The sequence below is a fragment of the Gavialis gangeticus genome, unplaced genomic scaffold (assembly GCF_001723915.1).
Source record: "Gavialis gangeticus isolate Ggan-Ray unplaced genomic scaffold, GavGan_comp1, whole genome shotgun sequence".
Lineage (NCBI taxonomy): Eukaryota > Metazoa > Chordata > Crocodylia > Gavialidae > Gavialis > Gavialis gangeticus.
In genome coordinates, this window is record NW_017729025.1 from 92474710 (window position 1) to 92490337 (window position 15628).

Genomic DNA, 15628 nt, shown 5'->3' on the forward strand with positions numbered 1-15628 from the left:
GGTTGTCAGTCGATTGAGAACCATATTTCTGAGCTGCCACAGTCTTTCTCTTTCCCCTTTTCCTGCGCCAGCTTAGGAGCAGGCTTTCCTTCTTCCGGCCCTAGGGCATCCATGGAGATGTTCTCCCAGAGTGCTGCCTAGTCCCACACAGAGACCTCACCACCACAGAATACCACTGGGGCCAAGAATCAAAAAGGGATTGGGCAGAGACAATTAACACATTAAACAAGACTACCCAGAAATGTTAGTTGATAATTGTTGCGGAGAGGGCACAAACATATTTCAGGGTTTAAACCAATCTACAGTATACGATTAAAGCTCTTATTGGGGATGGGAGGCAGTTTATGCCACATCTGCCTGTGGTGGGGTGGTTCTTTCACCTTCTTTGGAAACATCTCTCATAGGGTACCATCTGAGTCAGAGTGCTGGACTGGAAAGAACATGGCTTTGATCCAGCCAGGCAGTTCTTACATTCCCATCCTTGCCCCTATGGGTTACAAGTAGGACATTTTCCAGTTCCCTTTTAGACGTGGAAAAAAATTACTTTCCAGGTCATCTTTAATCCCAAGTTTATTGTATTGCCAGTGCTTCCCCTTCCATGTTGGGAAAAGGGGTGGGGGAAGAATCCTCTTCTGTTCCTCATATGCAATTTCAGTATAATCCATTCCTTTGTCTGAGAGCTCATTTAAGTTCCTAGTAAAAGCCATGAGTTAAGTTAAATGCTTTCCTCATGCCAGGGGACAATTGATCTATAAACAAGCCCTTTTTTAGTAAGGGAGAGTTAGAACAGGGTTGGAGTTTATTTTTGTATTTCTTCTTATAGGGCAGTTTTTTGGAAAATTAAGGAGTTACTTCTTTTGAGCCTTAACTCAGTCCATATGCTTCCTGTGAAGCATTAACTCATGGATAAAAGCTTCTTGCCAAAAGGCAGGGAAGGATAGTAAATGGAGGGGCATATGCTACGGCTGGTCACTTACTGGCAGGAACTGGCCAGTTGCACACCAGTGACATAAAACCTCTCTCCAAAATCAGAGACCACCTGTGGCTACATTTCAGAACAGTAACATCCAGGACTGGTATATGTTAATTTAAGCAGTTCTTGGCATCTCCAGAGCTCCGTGTCATTCCCAGTGACACACGAGGTTACAGTTGTAAGATGCCCATACGCTACTACCGTCTTTCAAGTGTTTTCAGCTTCAGTAACTTAAGGCCTTGTTGATACACAACACTAGAAATCACTTTTTTTCTGCTTTAAGTCTGAGGACCCAATCATCCCTGGGAATAAGCAAACAGGGTGCCATTGCTAGGAAGTAAGTGTTATCAGGGAAGAAGGGACATTACTCCTTCCTCTGAAGTATATGGTAGTGGTCACTGTTGGTGGCAGACTACCCGACTGAGAAGAGCAGGTACTCCCAGGCTTTTAGTTTCTATAAGAAAGGGACAGAGCCTAAGTCAGTACCCTGCTAAGGCATGAGCGGGTACTTGCATATGCGCTCCTTGGCTCTTTCTCTTCCATAGAGTAGGGGAAGCCAGGACTAGGAGAATGAGGCTACTAATTACCAAGTACAATTTGTCAGAGTGATTTCTGTATGCCTTCTAAATGCATGCTGCAGGAGGGGATTTTCATATAAATCTTCCAACTAAGCTGAAAGTAGAATAACTCAAGCAGAGAAATGTAGGTGAGGTTTTAATTTTGGAAAGCAAATTAAATTCACTGGAAGTGATTAAGATTTTGTTTTAAATTAACCATCCAACCACTCCCTCCTCCCTCACTCCCCACACAAACTGCTTACAGAAAACAACCTGTGTTGCATACTTTTGTCCAAGCTCATAACCCATTGTATTTAGCACTCCCTCACTACCAGTTTCTCCAGCACTGCAGCAAGACTTCCTAGGTTGTATGCCATTTATCACTGAAGTAGCCTACAATAAAAGCCTACGCAGAAGCACATAAAATCTTCAAGTCTCTCCCTCTCATCCCCAAGAAAAGGAGAAGTAACCTAAAACCCATGAGTGAGTGTGAAAAGGGGACAGGTAACCATCTGGTCAGAGGAGGATCTCTCACTTTATTCTGAGGGTTTTCAGGTTGTTTAGCTGAGGGTTTTCAGGGTGTTGAGCTGAGAACACCATCCCCTGTGCTCAGTCGGGTCCTTCTAGTGGTTGTCAACTACACCTGTTGGATAAAGCCCTTTGTTATGCCTATTTTAACACTTAAAAATACAGGACCAGTTGATTTACAGTGACAGTCTACCCTATAGCCAGTCTGTAGAGAGAGATGAAACCTAATGAGTTTTTGGTATAGGACTCTTTGAGCCAGGAATGCCTAAGTGTTAATTATGCCACTAAACACATCCTTAAAGTACTCTGAGATGTCCAGGAGAATGAGGCTGTGCAGGTGTCAAGTGCTGCGACTAATAGCATCACAGGAAAATTATGGGGTGTAACATCTGTAAAGCATGTTGACATGAAAAACAGAATAGAAATGATTTGACATAAAACTGCAACCAGATAACATTTTAGATTCTAGTCTGCCGTAGCTTTTTCGAGATCAGTAAAAGGTAAGTGTTCTGTGTTTACAGCGAATTGAGAAGATGACCCAGTCCTGCCACACACATCGTAGGTTCTCTGCCTGTGGTTTGCAGACAGGTTTAATGCAGTCACAATCACTCTTCTTTGTATGGCAGAGCAGGAGGCAAGCAGGCTCCCAAAACCTCCTGTTATAATGTGTAGCATACAGTCAAGGCACAGAAAAAAGTGGAGAGACAGATGGGCAACAGTTGATACAGAGCTGTTCAGAGGAAGAAAATGGCATTTTTCAAATAAAAATCACATGCTGTTAATCAGCCTCAGACCCATTTGTTTGACATTCCTACAAAGAGGTCTGGCGCACAGGCTACCATTTCAGAGCAGCAGGATTTTCTAGAGGGAAATGGGTCACTTGGTTTTCCTCCTAAGCCTGCACATCCACCCGCTGCCTACTCTTCCAGAATTCACATTTACATACCAACCGGTAACTATTCTACCTCTACCTTTTTAATCACTGGAAAATCTCCTTAACCCTTCCCCAAAGGAAGAAGAAAGCCACATCATTATATGAACATGGATATAACTCAGCCATGCATAAAGAGACTGTCTCCAAATGCAAAGAAAGCCTTGTCTTAAGTTTGATTATCCTTTTCTTTCCTACTTCACACAGGCAGATGTTTTTACCTAATTTGAGGGAAAGGTGGCAAAGAAGAACAGTGCTTCTCTATTTTGAGCCACAGAAAGAAACAGACTTTTAGCTATTTCCTGTTGATTAATTTCTGTGAGGCCATACACAGCCACACTCAAGCCAATTTAAGGAAGTCATAGGTGCAGTGATAATTAAAGCAGGGACTGAGGGTACTATGGATAATCCTGCTACAGAAAAGCTTTACTGCAGAAGCCTGCTGTTTACGTAGGAGTTCTAATACGGTGAGATTGTGGAGATGTGCTTGTGCTGAATACAACAGGAACCTATGTTCCATGTCTGTTGGTTTTGCATTTTCCTTTGAATAAACTTTGATCATTTATGCTTTTACCTCCTCTGCCCTGAATTAGAATTTAGTAAGTTTGCCTCTCAAGCTGGGAATTTTCTCTCAAGCTCATCTCAACCCAGAACACTATACACCCGAGTGCTGATTAAATGGTTGTTGTTCTAAGGCAGGGGTCAGTAACCTTCTGCTTGCAAAGGAGCTGCCTACAGCCCATGACAACACTCAGCAAGAGGGTGGTGGGGGGCACCTTCTCCATGTGCTGTGCATTCCCTTCCTGTTAAACCCCTTTTGCTCCATCTAGCAGGTAGCCACCCCAGCCCTCCCTGCTCTGTCACGCTGCTACTGCAGCCTCTGCGTACCCTTACCACCAAATTTGCTGTTCCCCATCATCATTTATGATGGCAAGTGGCATCACTCAGTGGGGAGGATAAGCACAAGCTGCAGGAGGAGGGTGTGAGAGCAGCTCTTGGCACAGAACAGGGAGGGCTGGGATGCTCTGAAAAGGGGACTCTGAGGAAGGGATTGATGACCTGTGACAGGGGCTGGGTCAGAAGCAATGGCTCACCAGTTTTAACGGTTGCTGATCCCTGCACTAAGGCTTTCTGGTGACCTGCAAAATGAGAACAACATTTCTAAAACAAAGTCTGCCTGGCCTCCAAAGGAACACAAGACAGCACCTAGATGGTAACAGTTTAACCAGATAGTGGGATTGGAGAAAAAGTAAGGGAGAAACCTTGACTCTGACTAGTATAGAAGCTCTGGCTTTTTGCGTATAGAGGTCCACTAGGCTACTGAAGGCACCAAAAAGCTCATATAGATAAGCTTTTGGAATAGGCCTTCACTTATCCTGCCAGCATCTTCCTCAGAGAGAATCCTGCAATTCTCTGATAGGGAAGTAAGTGAGAGCAGGAGATGAGGACAATGCAGTGGCTCTCAACCTCTCTGGACTTAAGGCATCCCTCGATGGACTCCAGACACCCTTTCATAACTTTTGTAAATTAAGGGGCACCCAAACTCAATAATTAATTTATATATGACAGTGCTTACCTCCATGCAGAAGAGCTGGGAAGTGGGGATGACAGATCGGCCAGGCAGGCACATTTCCTCACACTTCATGGTGCCCCTCAAAGGATCTCATGGCACCCTGGCTGCAAATCACTGGGATATTGATATACAAGATGCTGACTGCAGACCATAAATCAAGAGGGCCTAGTGCGGGGCAGACAAAGTCTGTCCTGTGGGCTGGATCAGGCCCGCAGTGGGTTCCATTTCCCAGCCCTTGTTGCTGCAACCAGTTTCCATGAAGACCCCTGAAGCCACAACAGCATTGTGGCCAGGGTTTCCTGTGCTGAACTGTTAACTTCAATGGAAGTTGGACCTTGTTTCCCATAGATAAATAAGGACATTTCCTTACCTCACATGTAATCATGATCCAAGGTTTAAAGACAAAAAAAAGTAAGAAACCCATAGCAGACAATGAATAAGTATCCTAGGGAGAAGATTATTCCTCATGCCCTTTAGCCCAAGTTTCAACTTTTCTAAAGAAATCCTTGATTTATGTACTGCAGGGGGTCTAATTACATGGCCCAGGGACCAGATATGTTTTATATGGGATCTTCAAAGTGTGCAAAATCTAAATTTTCATTAAAAAAAAGCCTGTGTAGCTAAGCTACAGATGTCACACATGAACCAAGAGAGACCAAGGTAAGCCTGCAGACTGCCTGAAGTAACAACTCTTAGGCTAATCAGAGCGTCATTCAAAGTGCTGTGTCAGGACCAATATTTACTATTCCATTTGGGGTCATTTCTAGAAGGTGAAATGGGAAAGCTGGTGGGTGTAAAGCCATCATGTCACAGGAGCTGGGAGTTGCTGCAAGGAAAACATTGCAGAAAGATAAGAGAAGACTCCAAAGGCAGTACTGAGGGATAAAAACAGTGAAAGGAGCATGAAAAAAGAAACAAAGGGCTGGATTAGTACTGGTCCTGAAGGGGAGCAGGAACAAAAAGGATCTGAACAAATAACTAAGAGATGCGTTACGACCTAAAGGTTACTTTGGTCTCTGTACATGCCAACCTCCTACTGACATCAGCTGGAAACCCACTGTAGACTGGGGAGGCCTACAATGTTATGAGTTTACATCCTGGCTCTCACACCATAAGTTACAATCTCCTCCAAAGGTGTCAGACATTTTTGATCTGCTATAATTGACAGATTTGTATTATTCAAATACAGTTATTTTGTTCATGGTATTATAAAAGGGACATTCTAGGAAAACAGTATTTTAAACCTGTTTAAAAACAATACAAAGAATATATTTCCACACAAATCAGGATAAACCTGAAAGATGGAAAAGCAAGGTGTCAAAAGACAAGTAATTTTCATGCTTTTGATAAAAAGCAAGGTAGAGTCAATATTCTCTGACATAGCAATACTGAGAATGTTTTGGCAGATGAAGAGACAAATCCCATCTTTCAAGTCCTATTTCCAGGACAGTAGTTTGAAAGAAACTAGAAATTCCTTGATATATATCTTCTCCACATTTAAGGAGTCCCAATTTGGCTTGCTCTTGTCTCAAGGCTATTCTGCTACCCTGACAGAGGTAGAAATCACAACAGTCCTGCGGCCCACTCCGCAGTTACATCAAACTCAGGCTGTCCAGGACAATATTACAATAGCAAGAGCAGCTCAAGTGCTAGAAGAGAAGGGAGAAAATATTGATGGCTGCGTTGAACTGGGGATTTCTGGGAAGGCAGTTTTGTGCTTAGGAGGAAGCACTAAAAAACCTGAGAGTATTATGGTACAGTGGATACTGAAATAGGAGATAAGGAAATATAACCTGAACAAGCCTTCAAAATGATCCAGACAGGCAAGCCAAATCTGGGCTGTTACAATAGATGAGGTTGCTTATTGAGATTACAACCAGATCTGAGAAAGGGCATGGGAATTAACATATTTGGACGTTGGGTGTGCTTCTCGTTAAGACTTGTCTTTGTAGATGGGGGGTGGGGGGCATAACAACACCTTCATAACAGACAGTGTTTCACTTGCAGCCCTGTGAAAAGGTACATCAATGATGTCCCATCTGCCCACTATTGCACCTCCCTGGGATTAACTACAAGCTTGCCATATCTCCTCAACTGCAATGTATTTCAAGCAGCCTACACCAGAAGTATTATCTGCTGCCCATGAAATATGGATTTTTTTTCCTGGAATTACTACAGGATGAGTTGATCAGAAATCAGATTTGCCTATCCTACCAATAACTGGTAGAAGAATAGATATCACATGACCCATCAGGACTAGAACCAATTACTCTGCACTAAAAAACTTCTTTTCCATTGGCATAAAGCTTTTTAGTCATTCCTCTTGGCCCTGAACAATTGGACCTATTGCTTTAATTTAATCTACTTTATCCTCAAAGTGCCCAAGCCCCACTAATGGCTTATTCATCCATGCAAAACTCATGCAAGATAGGCAAATACTAGATCCATTTCACAGATAGGAAACTAAGTTACAGAGAGAATAAGTAACTTGCCTAAGGTCACACAAGAAATCTGATGAGTCACGATTTGAATCCAGATCTTCTGTGTCCTAGTTCATTGCTCCATCTACCAGACCCACCCTCCTACAGGGGAGGCATGTACTAAATGTATTCTCAGTGGGAAGGTGAAACCCTAGGTAGGCCAGGACACTTGACTCAAAGTTGTAAACTGCTCTCTAGCCAAATCTCTCTCTTGACAGAGATGATGTCAAGGAGTTAAGACAGACAATTAGAAATCCCTGGATTTAAATATGACTGGGGTTGTAAACAGAAGTTGCAGCAGAGCCAGAAATGACAGCGAGTAAAGGAAAACAATGAGGAAGATGCAGAGCAACCCCAAACTCAGTTTCACAGAAAGGTTATTTATTTTAAAAAGTTAAATGTAAACTTAAAATCTAGCACCAGGCAGAAACACAACTGCTAAATCTAAATAGGTAGAATTACATTAAAAATTAACAAATCTAATGGCCAACATTTACAAAGCATTTTCCAAATGTTAATTCAAATAAGCCTCACAACATCCCTGTGAGGTAGGTGAGTGTTATTAGCCCCATTTTACAGACAAGGAAAGTGAGGCACAGAGCAAATATGCAGCCTATTCAAGGCCACACAGCAAGTAAGTGTCGAGCCAGGATTAGAACTCAGGTTGTTACCATGTGCAGGGATGCTTTAGAAGATGGTGCTTCTCTAAAGAAACCTCCCCCCAATCCATTGCAAGGCAACTGACCCCATTTCACTACAGAAGTTACACATCATGGTATCTAAACAGAAAAAACTGTACTGGAAAGTAATAATTCTATAGACAGTGTGCTGCTGGCAGCTCCTTTTTTTTTTTTTTTTAAAGAAGTATTGGTGCTCCCATACTGCCAGTGTCAAACAATGTCATGTTTTATCAGGTGATGGCCACCGGAGGCCTCGCTGCACATAGCTCTCAAAATGGGACAGCAGTGCTGCTTCTTCACCTTGTTCACAAAGGCATCTCTCTTCGTGGAAGGTCTCCAAGAAAGGCTGGTGCCTGTCACCAGAAGCAAGGAAGGGAGATGGGGGCAGGAGAGAGGGAATTGTGGGTCTGTAAAGAGGTGCAGCTGGAGAAGGAAGAGATCAGTTCATATCTGGCATCTGGCAAAACCGAAAAAATTCACAACTCAGGCTGAGAATCCAGGTCATGAAGGTGAACCTAGCAGCACCACACCACTCTGAAGGGATAGCCAACATCAACGCTGTGCAGTCTCCCCTCAGGGTGGCAATATCCCCTTTTCCCATACTTCTTCTGGGTTAAAACAGTCTAGAGGTGAAGAGTCAGATGGGGCCCCCAGCCCCACCTCTGTAAAATAAGGTTGTAAGGAATCACAGGCAATTTAATTCAGTATCTAGTTAAAAGCTCCATTGTTAAGTCCCTAAACAGCCACTGCTGGCAGCGGGACTCTCACTGAGAAATGGCAAGCCCATGTACTTGCAACTCCCGCGTGGAGGCTGAAATAAAATAGTTCTTCCACGTTAAAGTGGCTGCTTTCGCTGTCAGACCCAGGTCTCAGTCCTCTGGAGGGACTGTTTCACGACAGCTCAATTTGAAGGTCCTCCCCATACTTTCGGATCAGCTTCCCATGATTGTGGTCCACTGACCATCGCACCGGGAGGTGCTTGGGCTGCATGGTGTCCAGGAAGTGCTGACGCCAACGCCTCTCCAACTGCATGAGGGAGCACAACCCCCCTTTGGCGAAGCACTGCACCACCTTCAGGCCATGGGGAACGTAGTTCTCATTGTAAATCCTGCTGAGACAAGAGTGAAGCTAGGTTTCACAAAAGCCTGCTGGACTTGAGGCCTCTCCTTAAGGTACAGCAGCTTATTGAGCACTCTCTCACCCTCGCAGCTTTACAGATACAAGGCTTAGCTGTGGCACCCCAGCTGATCACTACATCATCATTCGAGTCACAGCCTGGGGAGGGACTTAGCTGGGTTTGTTTAAGTTTTGCTTTAATTCCAAACAGCTCCCTGAAGCACGGCCACAAAACTAAAAGTGCCTTGTTAATTATCATGAAGAACGAGACTTTGCACCATTCATGAGAGGATCCTGGAGCACTCGGCAAATGCTAATTAATTAGTAAACTAATTAAAGTTTACAAACATCCGATGATATAAGCTGTGAGCTTCTCAAGGCAGGGGACATGTGATCTATGGTCCCAATCCTACTACAGCATCCCTGTGGGCATTTCCCTTCCCTGCACAGCTCCACTACACTCTGTAGAGAGAACTGGGCACATCTGCAACTCCTCAGAAGCACTGGTAGCCATAGTGAAATACCATCCCCATTGTGTCAATGACAGATGTGAAGAGGCTTATCAAACAGCTATGCAATAAGCGATGGCAGCACTGGAAACAGAACTCCAGGGCTCTTGCTCTAACCTCCAAAAGACTCGCATTTGATTGTGGACACTAGTACAAAGCTGACATTGACCGTGCCTCATTGAGGCAATGTAAGATGTTACCAAGAAGGACAGCCCCCATCCTCCAGAAGTGCTTCACAACAGCTGCAATAAAGAGCTTCAAAGAAGTGTGGACCAGATGCATGCCTTCATACAGGGAAACACACTATATGTGGCCTAGCAGCTATATCTTCAGTCACTTAGAGATGGAGGTTTTTAAGTTTACCCAGTGCTCTTTGCAGAATGGAAAATATCATGAACTTCACTCTGAAACAACTACAGTAGTGCAAGGGCACAATGGGGACTAAACCTTTTTCAAGATAACATTACCCTCCAAATATAAACCCATTGCCCTAAAGCCACCAACCTGAGAAGAGCTCCTTTTGCCCTTTGTGGTATGTCATGAAGCATGTCAAAAATATGAAAAAAGGACTAATGTCTGACTGATGACCAAAATATAAAAAAAGGACTATCTAAAGAGGTCCAATTTGAAAAATCAGGCCACTCACTGGGGTGCCTTATTAGGGATATGGAAACTTTACTTGAGGGAATCATCCCTGAAATGACCGTATGACCAGAATTTTAGGAAAATGGGTTCCTTTAAGAAGTCCCATATCCTTAATTGGGCAGCCCAATGTGTAGCCCAATTTTCCAAATAAGGCACCTGAACAGATGGCCTTAATATGGATTTAGGAGCCTAAGTTTAGACAGCCATTGTTTTGAAATGTCACTGCCAATGTTTGCTAGGATATTGGTGACACCTGGACTGGTAAAGGACATCTGAAATATGGTGTTACCACTTCTCCTTAAACTGATACAGCTTTGCCGATGAAAAGGCAAAATGGTGGAAGACCTGTCTACCCACCTTATTCTAACAAAGGACACAGTAAGGGTATTGTAACTGCTTGGCAGAAGTGGAGCTGGGGGGTCCCAAGTTTGCAATATGACAATTAAACACAGTTTATAATTCTACTAAGCAGGGGGCAATTCAACTTTGTTCTGGTTTTGTCATGTCTGGATTCCTTGGGGATCAAAGTATCCTTTCAGAAAGAGGAGAGCACAACACAAAATCTAACCTGGAGCTGAGAAATTTTAGAACTGCTGCAATGAAAGCTGAAAGCCAATTTGCCAGTCTAGCAATCCTTCCCATAGTAGACCATACTATGCTACCAGATACTTAGCTGTGGACTAGCAACAAGCAAGGCTGCCTGGTGCCTCCATTTTTGGATATAAAATCTGTTCAGTTAGAACTGAACAGAAAGGGCTGAATCATTCACACTCACAACTTGGTTTTCAATGGAATGAGAAAAAAAAGACAATGAATTATACATTTCTCTCCAGAATCATATTAGGTTTATTAATTACCATTAAACCTTCCTGCACCCTGTGTGCACACTTAAGAAAGTTAAAAGTGAACACAGGATCTAAGTTGGGTAAGAATGTTTGGAAAATGTAGTGCTCAAAACCAGTTAAAATGACATCCCTCCTCAGCTGGAAGGGTGGAAAAGGATGATGGGAAAGCAGTGCCTGGGACACCTCCCCACCCCAAACTCTCTCTACATTGGAGTCCTGAAGAACGTTATCAATTTGGGCTATTTTTAAGAGTCTGGGAAAAGCTGCTGGAATGCAGTTAAGCAGTAGGCTTGAAGCCATGTTAAAACTCCAAGTACAATGTGAATCTTGCATTACATATGCTGTATCAGCAGGATGTTTAAGTCAGGCAGAACGGGAAAATGGCAAAATCTGCAATTTCAGTTAAGTGAGAAAATCCTGCCAGGAAATAGCAAGCCAGAAGGCCTTGAAATAAATACCATTTCGCTTAAGGATGCGAGTAATAGCAATGGACATAACCAAATGTACCAGATGCAATAGTACTGTAACAGGTATACCTGTTTTCACAGCTTATCTAAGGCACATTTAAAAAAGGCAGCCTTGTCAAAGAAGACCGCAAAATAAGAAGAAAGGAGAACAGGACGATGGTAAGAGACATGCCAGAAGGCCGAAGGAAGGAGAAAAGATCAGAATTCCAAAAATTGTAAAAATTCATAGGAATACAAATCCCAGCTAATTAACACCTCCTAGGACTATGGAAAAACTGGTTCCTAGAGTCTTAGCAAAACAAAAAAAAAAATTGAACACAGGATGTTTGCTAGCATGAATATGTTTCCATAAATAAGGGGTATGGACTGGATGAGGAGAGGGTGGGGGGAATCTGAGAACTAAGAGGATCCAAGACAACCTGCCAGTCTGTGGACTGTCAACCCTTTACCCACAAAACTTGCCAGATAAGAATCTGTATTGCAGTCACAAGTAGCGAGACATATACTAAAGTAAGCATAGTGACTTGTGCTTTGGGGTATGTAACAATAAGAGGTTAGGCTGCAGACCTGTCTCTTGCCTCGTATCAGCAGCCAACTTACCAAACCACCTGTAATGCAGGAAGCAGGAGAGCTGGAGTTGGAAGGTCATGGGACCAGCACTAGCAATAAGAGAATGGAAAGCTGGGAGAGCTAAAGCAAGGCTTGTATTGGGTGAAAATATAGAGCAGGCAGCCCCCAGAGATGTCAATGTCTTCATGGTATAGTGCTGGCACCTTCTCTCTTTCTTTTCAAGCAAAAAATACTGAGCCCAAAATCATCCTTACCATAAATGCACATATTTTAATGGGCTTATGTTTGTCCAATTAAATGTTCAATCTTTCTGCATACATTAGTTCCTCCCAGTCCTGAACAGAGATGCCTTTTAGCCTAACAGTAAAACCAATTCTTTTGACAGGTTGACTGATGCTGAAGAGATATTAAGATAACCAAGGATATTCTTAAAAGCGTTTTGCAGGGAGTAGAGGAAGCGTGGGGGGAAGGGAGAAAGTCAGAATACTCATTATTTAGCACTGCAAATGTTCCTCTGACTTTTGGTGCTAGCCTACTAATTATATGAGGCTCTACATGCCCTAATGCACATACCCCTTCTTCTGTACATTTAAACCTAAAGCATACATAGACATGCACACGCATCTAAAATGCTACATTTGCATTACTGGGCTCTGGTTGTACCTGGTTTCCAGTTCTGCTGCTTCCTGGAGCATCTCCAGTGTAATGGTCTCTCTGTCAAAGAAGTCTTTGATTCCTTTCAGCAGTTCCTCCCTTCTGGAGTCAGGCAGGCTGCCCGCATTCAGCAAGGCACGGGCCCCAGACCGAACCTGACGGCGGTGGGGGTCCTCCAAGAGGCGTACCCCTTCCTCACAGCCGATGGGGGCTGCAAACTCCTCTGCAAGTTGCTGCTTGAGATGGTTGTCATAGTAATTGGAGATGGCGTGACAAGAAGTACAAAGCAGCAGCACATCATGGGAGTTGTGGTCCTTCATTTGGATGGGGAAGTGTCTCCTGTACTCATGAGGTACAATGTTTTTCCTGTTAAGGAAACAGTAGCATTTTCAGGGAGGCTCCAGGCAGCACCTACTGTAAATTCCTAAATTAAACATTGATATTCAGTTATCTGAAGGGTGGTTACGAAGAGGATAGAGCTAGACTGTTTTCAGTGATGGCAGTTGACAGGACAAGGAGCAATGGTCTCAAGTTGCAGCAAGGGAAGTTTAGGTTAGATATTAGGAAAAACTCTCATTAGGAGGGTAGTAAAACCCAGAGGGCTGGTGGAATCTCCATCCATGAAGCTTTTTAAGACCCGCCTAGACAAAGCTTTGGCTGGGATGATCTAGTTGGGGATGGCCCTGCTTTGAGTAGGGAGTTGGACTAGATGACCTCCTGAGGTCCCTTTCAATCCTAATTTTCTATGATTCTACAATTTTAACGATGGAAACCATCACATGCATTGGGACTTTCTATATTTGGTGTCAGCCCAGAAGCAAACTGTATTTTTAAAGTTTGTGGACAATCTTTTAGATTCCTTCTGAACAAGCAATGGTAAAAATAAACAAACAACTCACAACTTTATAGATATTCCTTTAAAAAAAAAAGGGGGGGGGGGGGCACCAGAAAAGCATCAATAAAAATGGCACTATATCACTTCTGTGTGCATCTGAAGGCCAAACTTATGACTTCAGTGACAGTAAAGCATGTTTCACTTTCTACTGCTGATAGCCCCATGGAGACAAAACAGATAAAAAGAGAGCAAATGAGAGTCTATTCTGGATTGTGCACCACCAAAATTCCCAATGGAAATCCCAAACCATATCTCTCACACGAATGCATATGCACTTATCTAAACTCACAGGAGAAGCCTCATTAACAAAGAGACTATGTATGCGTAAATAAACAGGGGCTTTGGTGCTTGCAAGACTGGGGCTTTAAAGTCTAAATGCAAAACTAAATCCTGCCCTCATATGCAACTGTGTATCCTCAAATAAGGCAAAGAGGCAGCTGGCTGTTGTAGCTAAAAGTAACATCTAGCTTCCAAGAATTCCTGCTATGGGGGATGTGAGAAGCCCTGCTTGTCTTTCAGATCCCAATATGGAGGGTGGGCTGAGAGTAAAAACATCCTCTGTAACCTAGGTAAGCTTGCTTTGGCAGCTGTTGAGAGACAGTCAGAAAAGCACCCCAGCTTACTGTTTTTACAGGGGACATTTTCAAAGCAGATTAAGGATTTTAAAATGAAATGTGTGTGCTTATTCTAATATAAAAAAGATTCAATGCAGCTAAATACATTTCTTTAATTTTGGCATGTTACTCAGTCTTCCCAGAGGCTTCCAGAATAAAATAAAATTTTAGAAAGTTACAAGCAATTGCGCAACTACAAATGAGCATACTCAGTTAGATGACTGCTCATTTTCAGCAGCCTATACATGAGAGCTGAAATGGGAAGAAACAGTACTTTTTTCTTGCCTGGCCTGTCTAAGGGATTGGCAAGGATAAGAACACCTGCTTGGGAAACTCTGAGAGCACACGTGAGAGAGAGAGACTGACTATACAGGCCTCCATAAGAAACAAAAGCAAGGATGCACCCTTCCCATTGCCAACAGAAGGAATCTAAGCCTGGAGACCCCAAACTGTCACATGAACTTTTTAAGCTTCTCCCCATCATTTTTGTTACATTCTTCAAATATTCAGAATTTCAAAGCTTTAATTCCTCCTTAATATAAGTAAAGCTGTCCCAATATAAAATGGATGACCAGCTGTTCAGTTATCTTCAGATAACCTTGAAGATACTGCCCTCAGCTAAACAATAGCAGTCATAGAAACTCACCTTTCTCCCATACCCAGCCACTACAAGCTCATACAAGCTATTTAAATGTTAACAGGCTTAAAAATAGTGTAGGGTTACTCTCACAAGAGGAAAAAAAACCAAAAAAACTAAATTAAAAGGATGTGCGTGTAATGTGCATCACTGGTCTTCCCAGGCCTACACAGCATGTATGTTTCTGGTTATAGCCCTCTGGTGGAGAGAATGCTGATGTGTCTGGTGTCAGACTTGCCACACAGCATGATCACATGGCTTTCTTATGGCTACAGCAAACCAAGGAGGCAAACCTTCTGTTTTCCACAAGCCTGATTGTTTTGTACATGACACACAACAACTACAACCACTAGCCTCTAGCTTAGGTTCCTGTTTCTAGATCAGGGGGGTTCCCTCTACCAATGGATTTTTATTCCCTGCATGGCACAGCTCACCGGATGTAGGACTCTCTCTTGCCACAGACTACACAGAGATTCTCCTTGACTGTCAGGTAATAATCGACCTGGGACTCAGGACGTCCTGATGGTTCAAACTGCAACTTCACTACAAACGGATCCATACTCACCAGCTCTGGAAGGGTAGAGGAAAAAAAACAGGTCTTTGACAGTTGAAGTAAAACTATGGGTAGAAGCTAGATTATTAACATGTAGGTGAGAGGACACATCCTGTTTAACCCTTCTCCCAGCATCTCCAATAACTAGATATCAACATTTGAACCCCAACTTAAAGGTTTCATCGCTCAGCTAACTATCCTGGCAAAGTGGAAATCTTTCACAGATGCATACTGATATGTGGCCTGTCATACGTACCTCCAATGCCCTTGTCCAGGTACCACTGGGCCTTCTTGCGATCGCAAGTGCACAGAGGCTGTCCGTCCGGTGCATGCAAGAAGCAGTTGTCATACAGGGGAGATTTTCTGTGAAATAAGGTCAATGTCAACAATTAATAGGCAAC

General features: G+C 43.2%; 1 protein-coding gene across 5 annotated transcripts in view; it reads right to left on the reverse strand.

The window, feature by feature from the left end:
- EXD2 (exonuclease 3'-5' domain containing 2) overlaps positions 1–15628 on the reverse strand; it is a 29868-nt gene that overhangs the window by 2731 nt on the left and 11509 nt on the right. For 2 of the 5 annotated variants that reach the window (XM_019519162.1, XM_019519163.1), the window contains exons 6-9: positions 15484–15590; positions 15109–15244; positions 12538–12894; positions 7403–8833 (exon numbers count right to left, since the gene is read on the reverse strand). In XM_019519162.1, coding sequence (XP_019374707.1) covers positions 8614–8833; positions 12538–12894; positions 15109–15244; positions 15484–15590 — 820 coding nt within the window. In that variant the 3' untranslated portion in view covers positions 7403–8613. Of the gene's footprint in view, positions 1–7402; positions 8834–12537; positions 12895–15108; positions 15245–15483; positions 15591–15628 lie in introns of those variants that run through there. The other 3 variants (XM_019519164.1, XM_019519165.1, XM_019519166.1) reach the window with 3 other exon arrangements.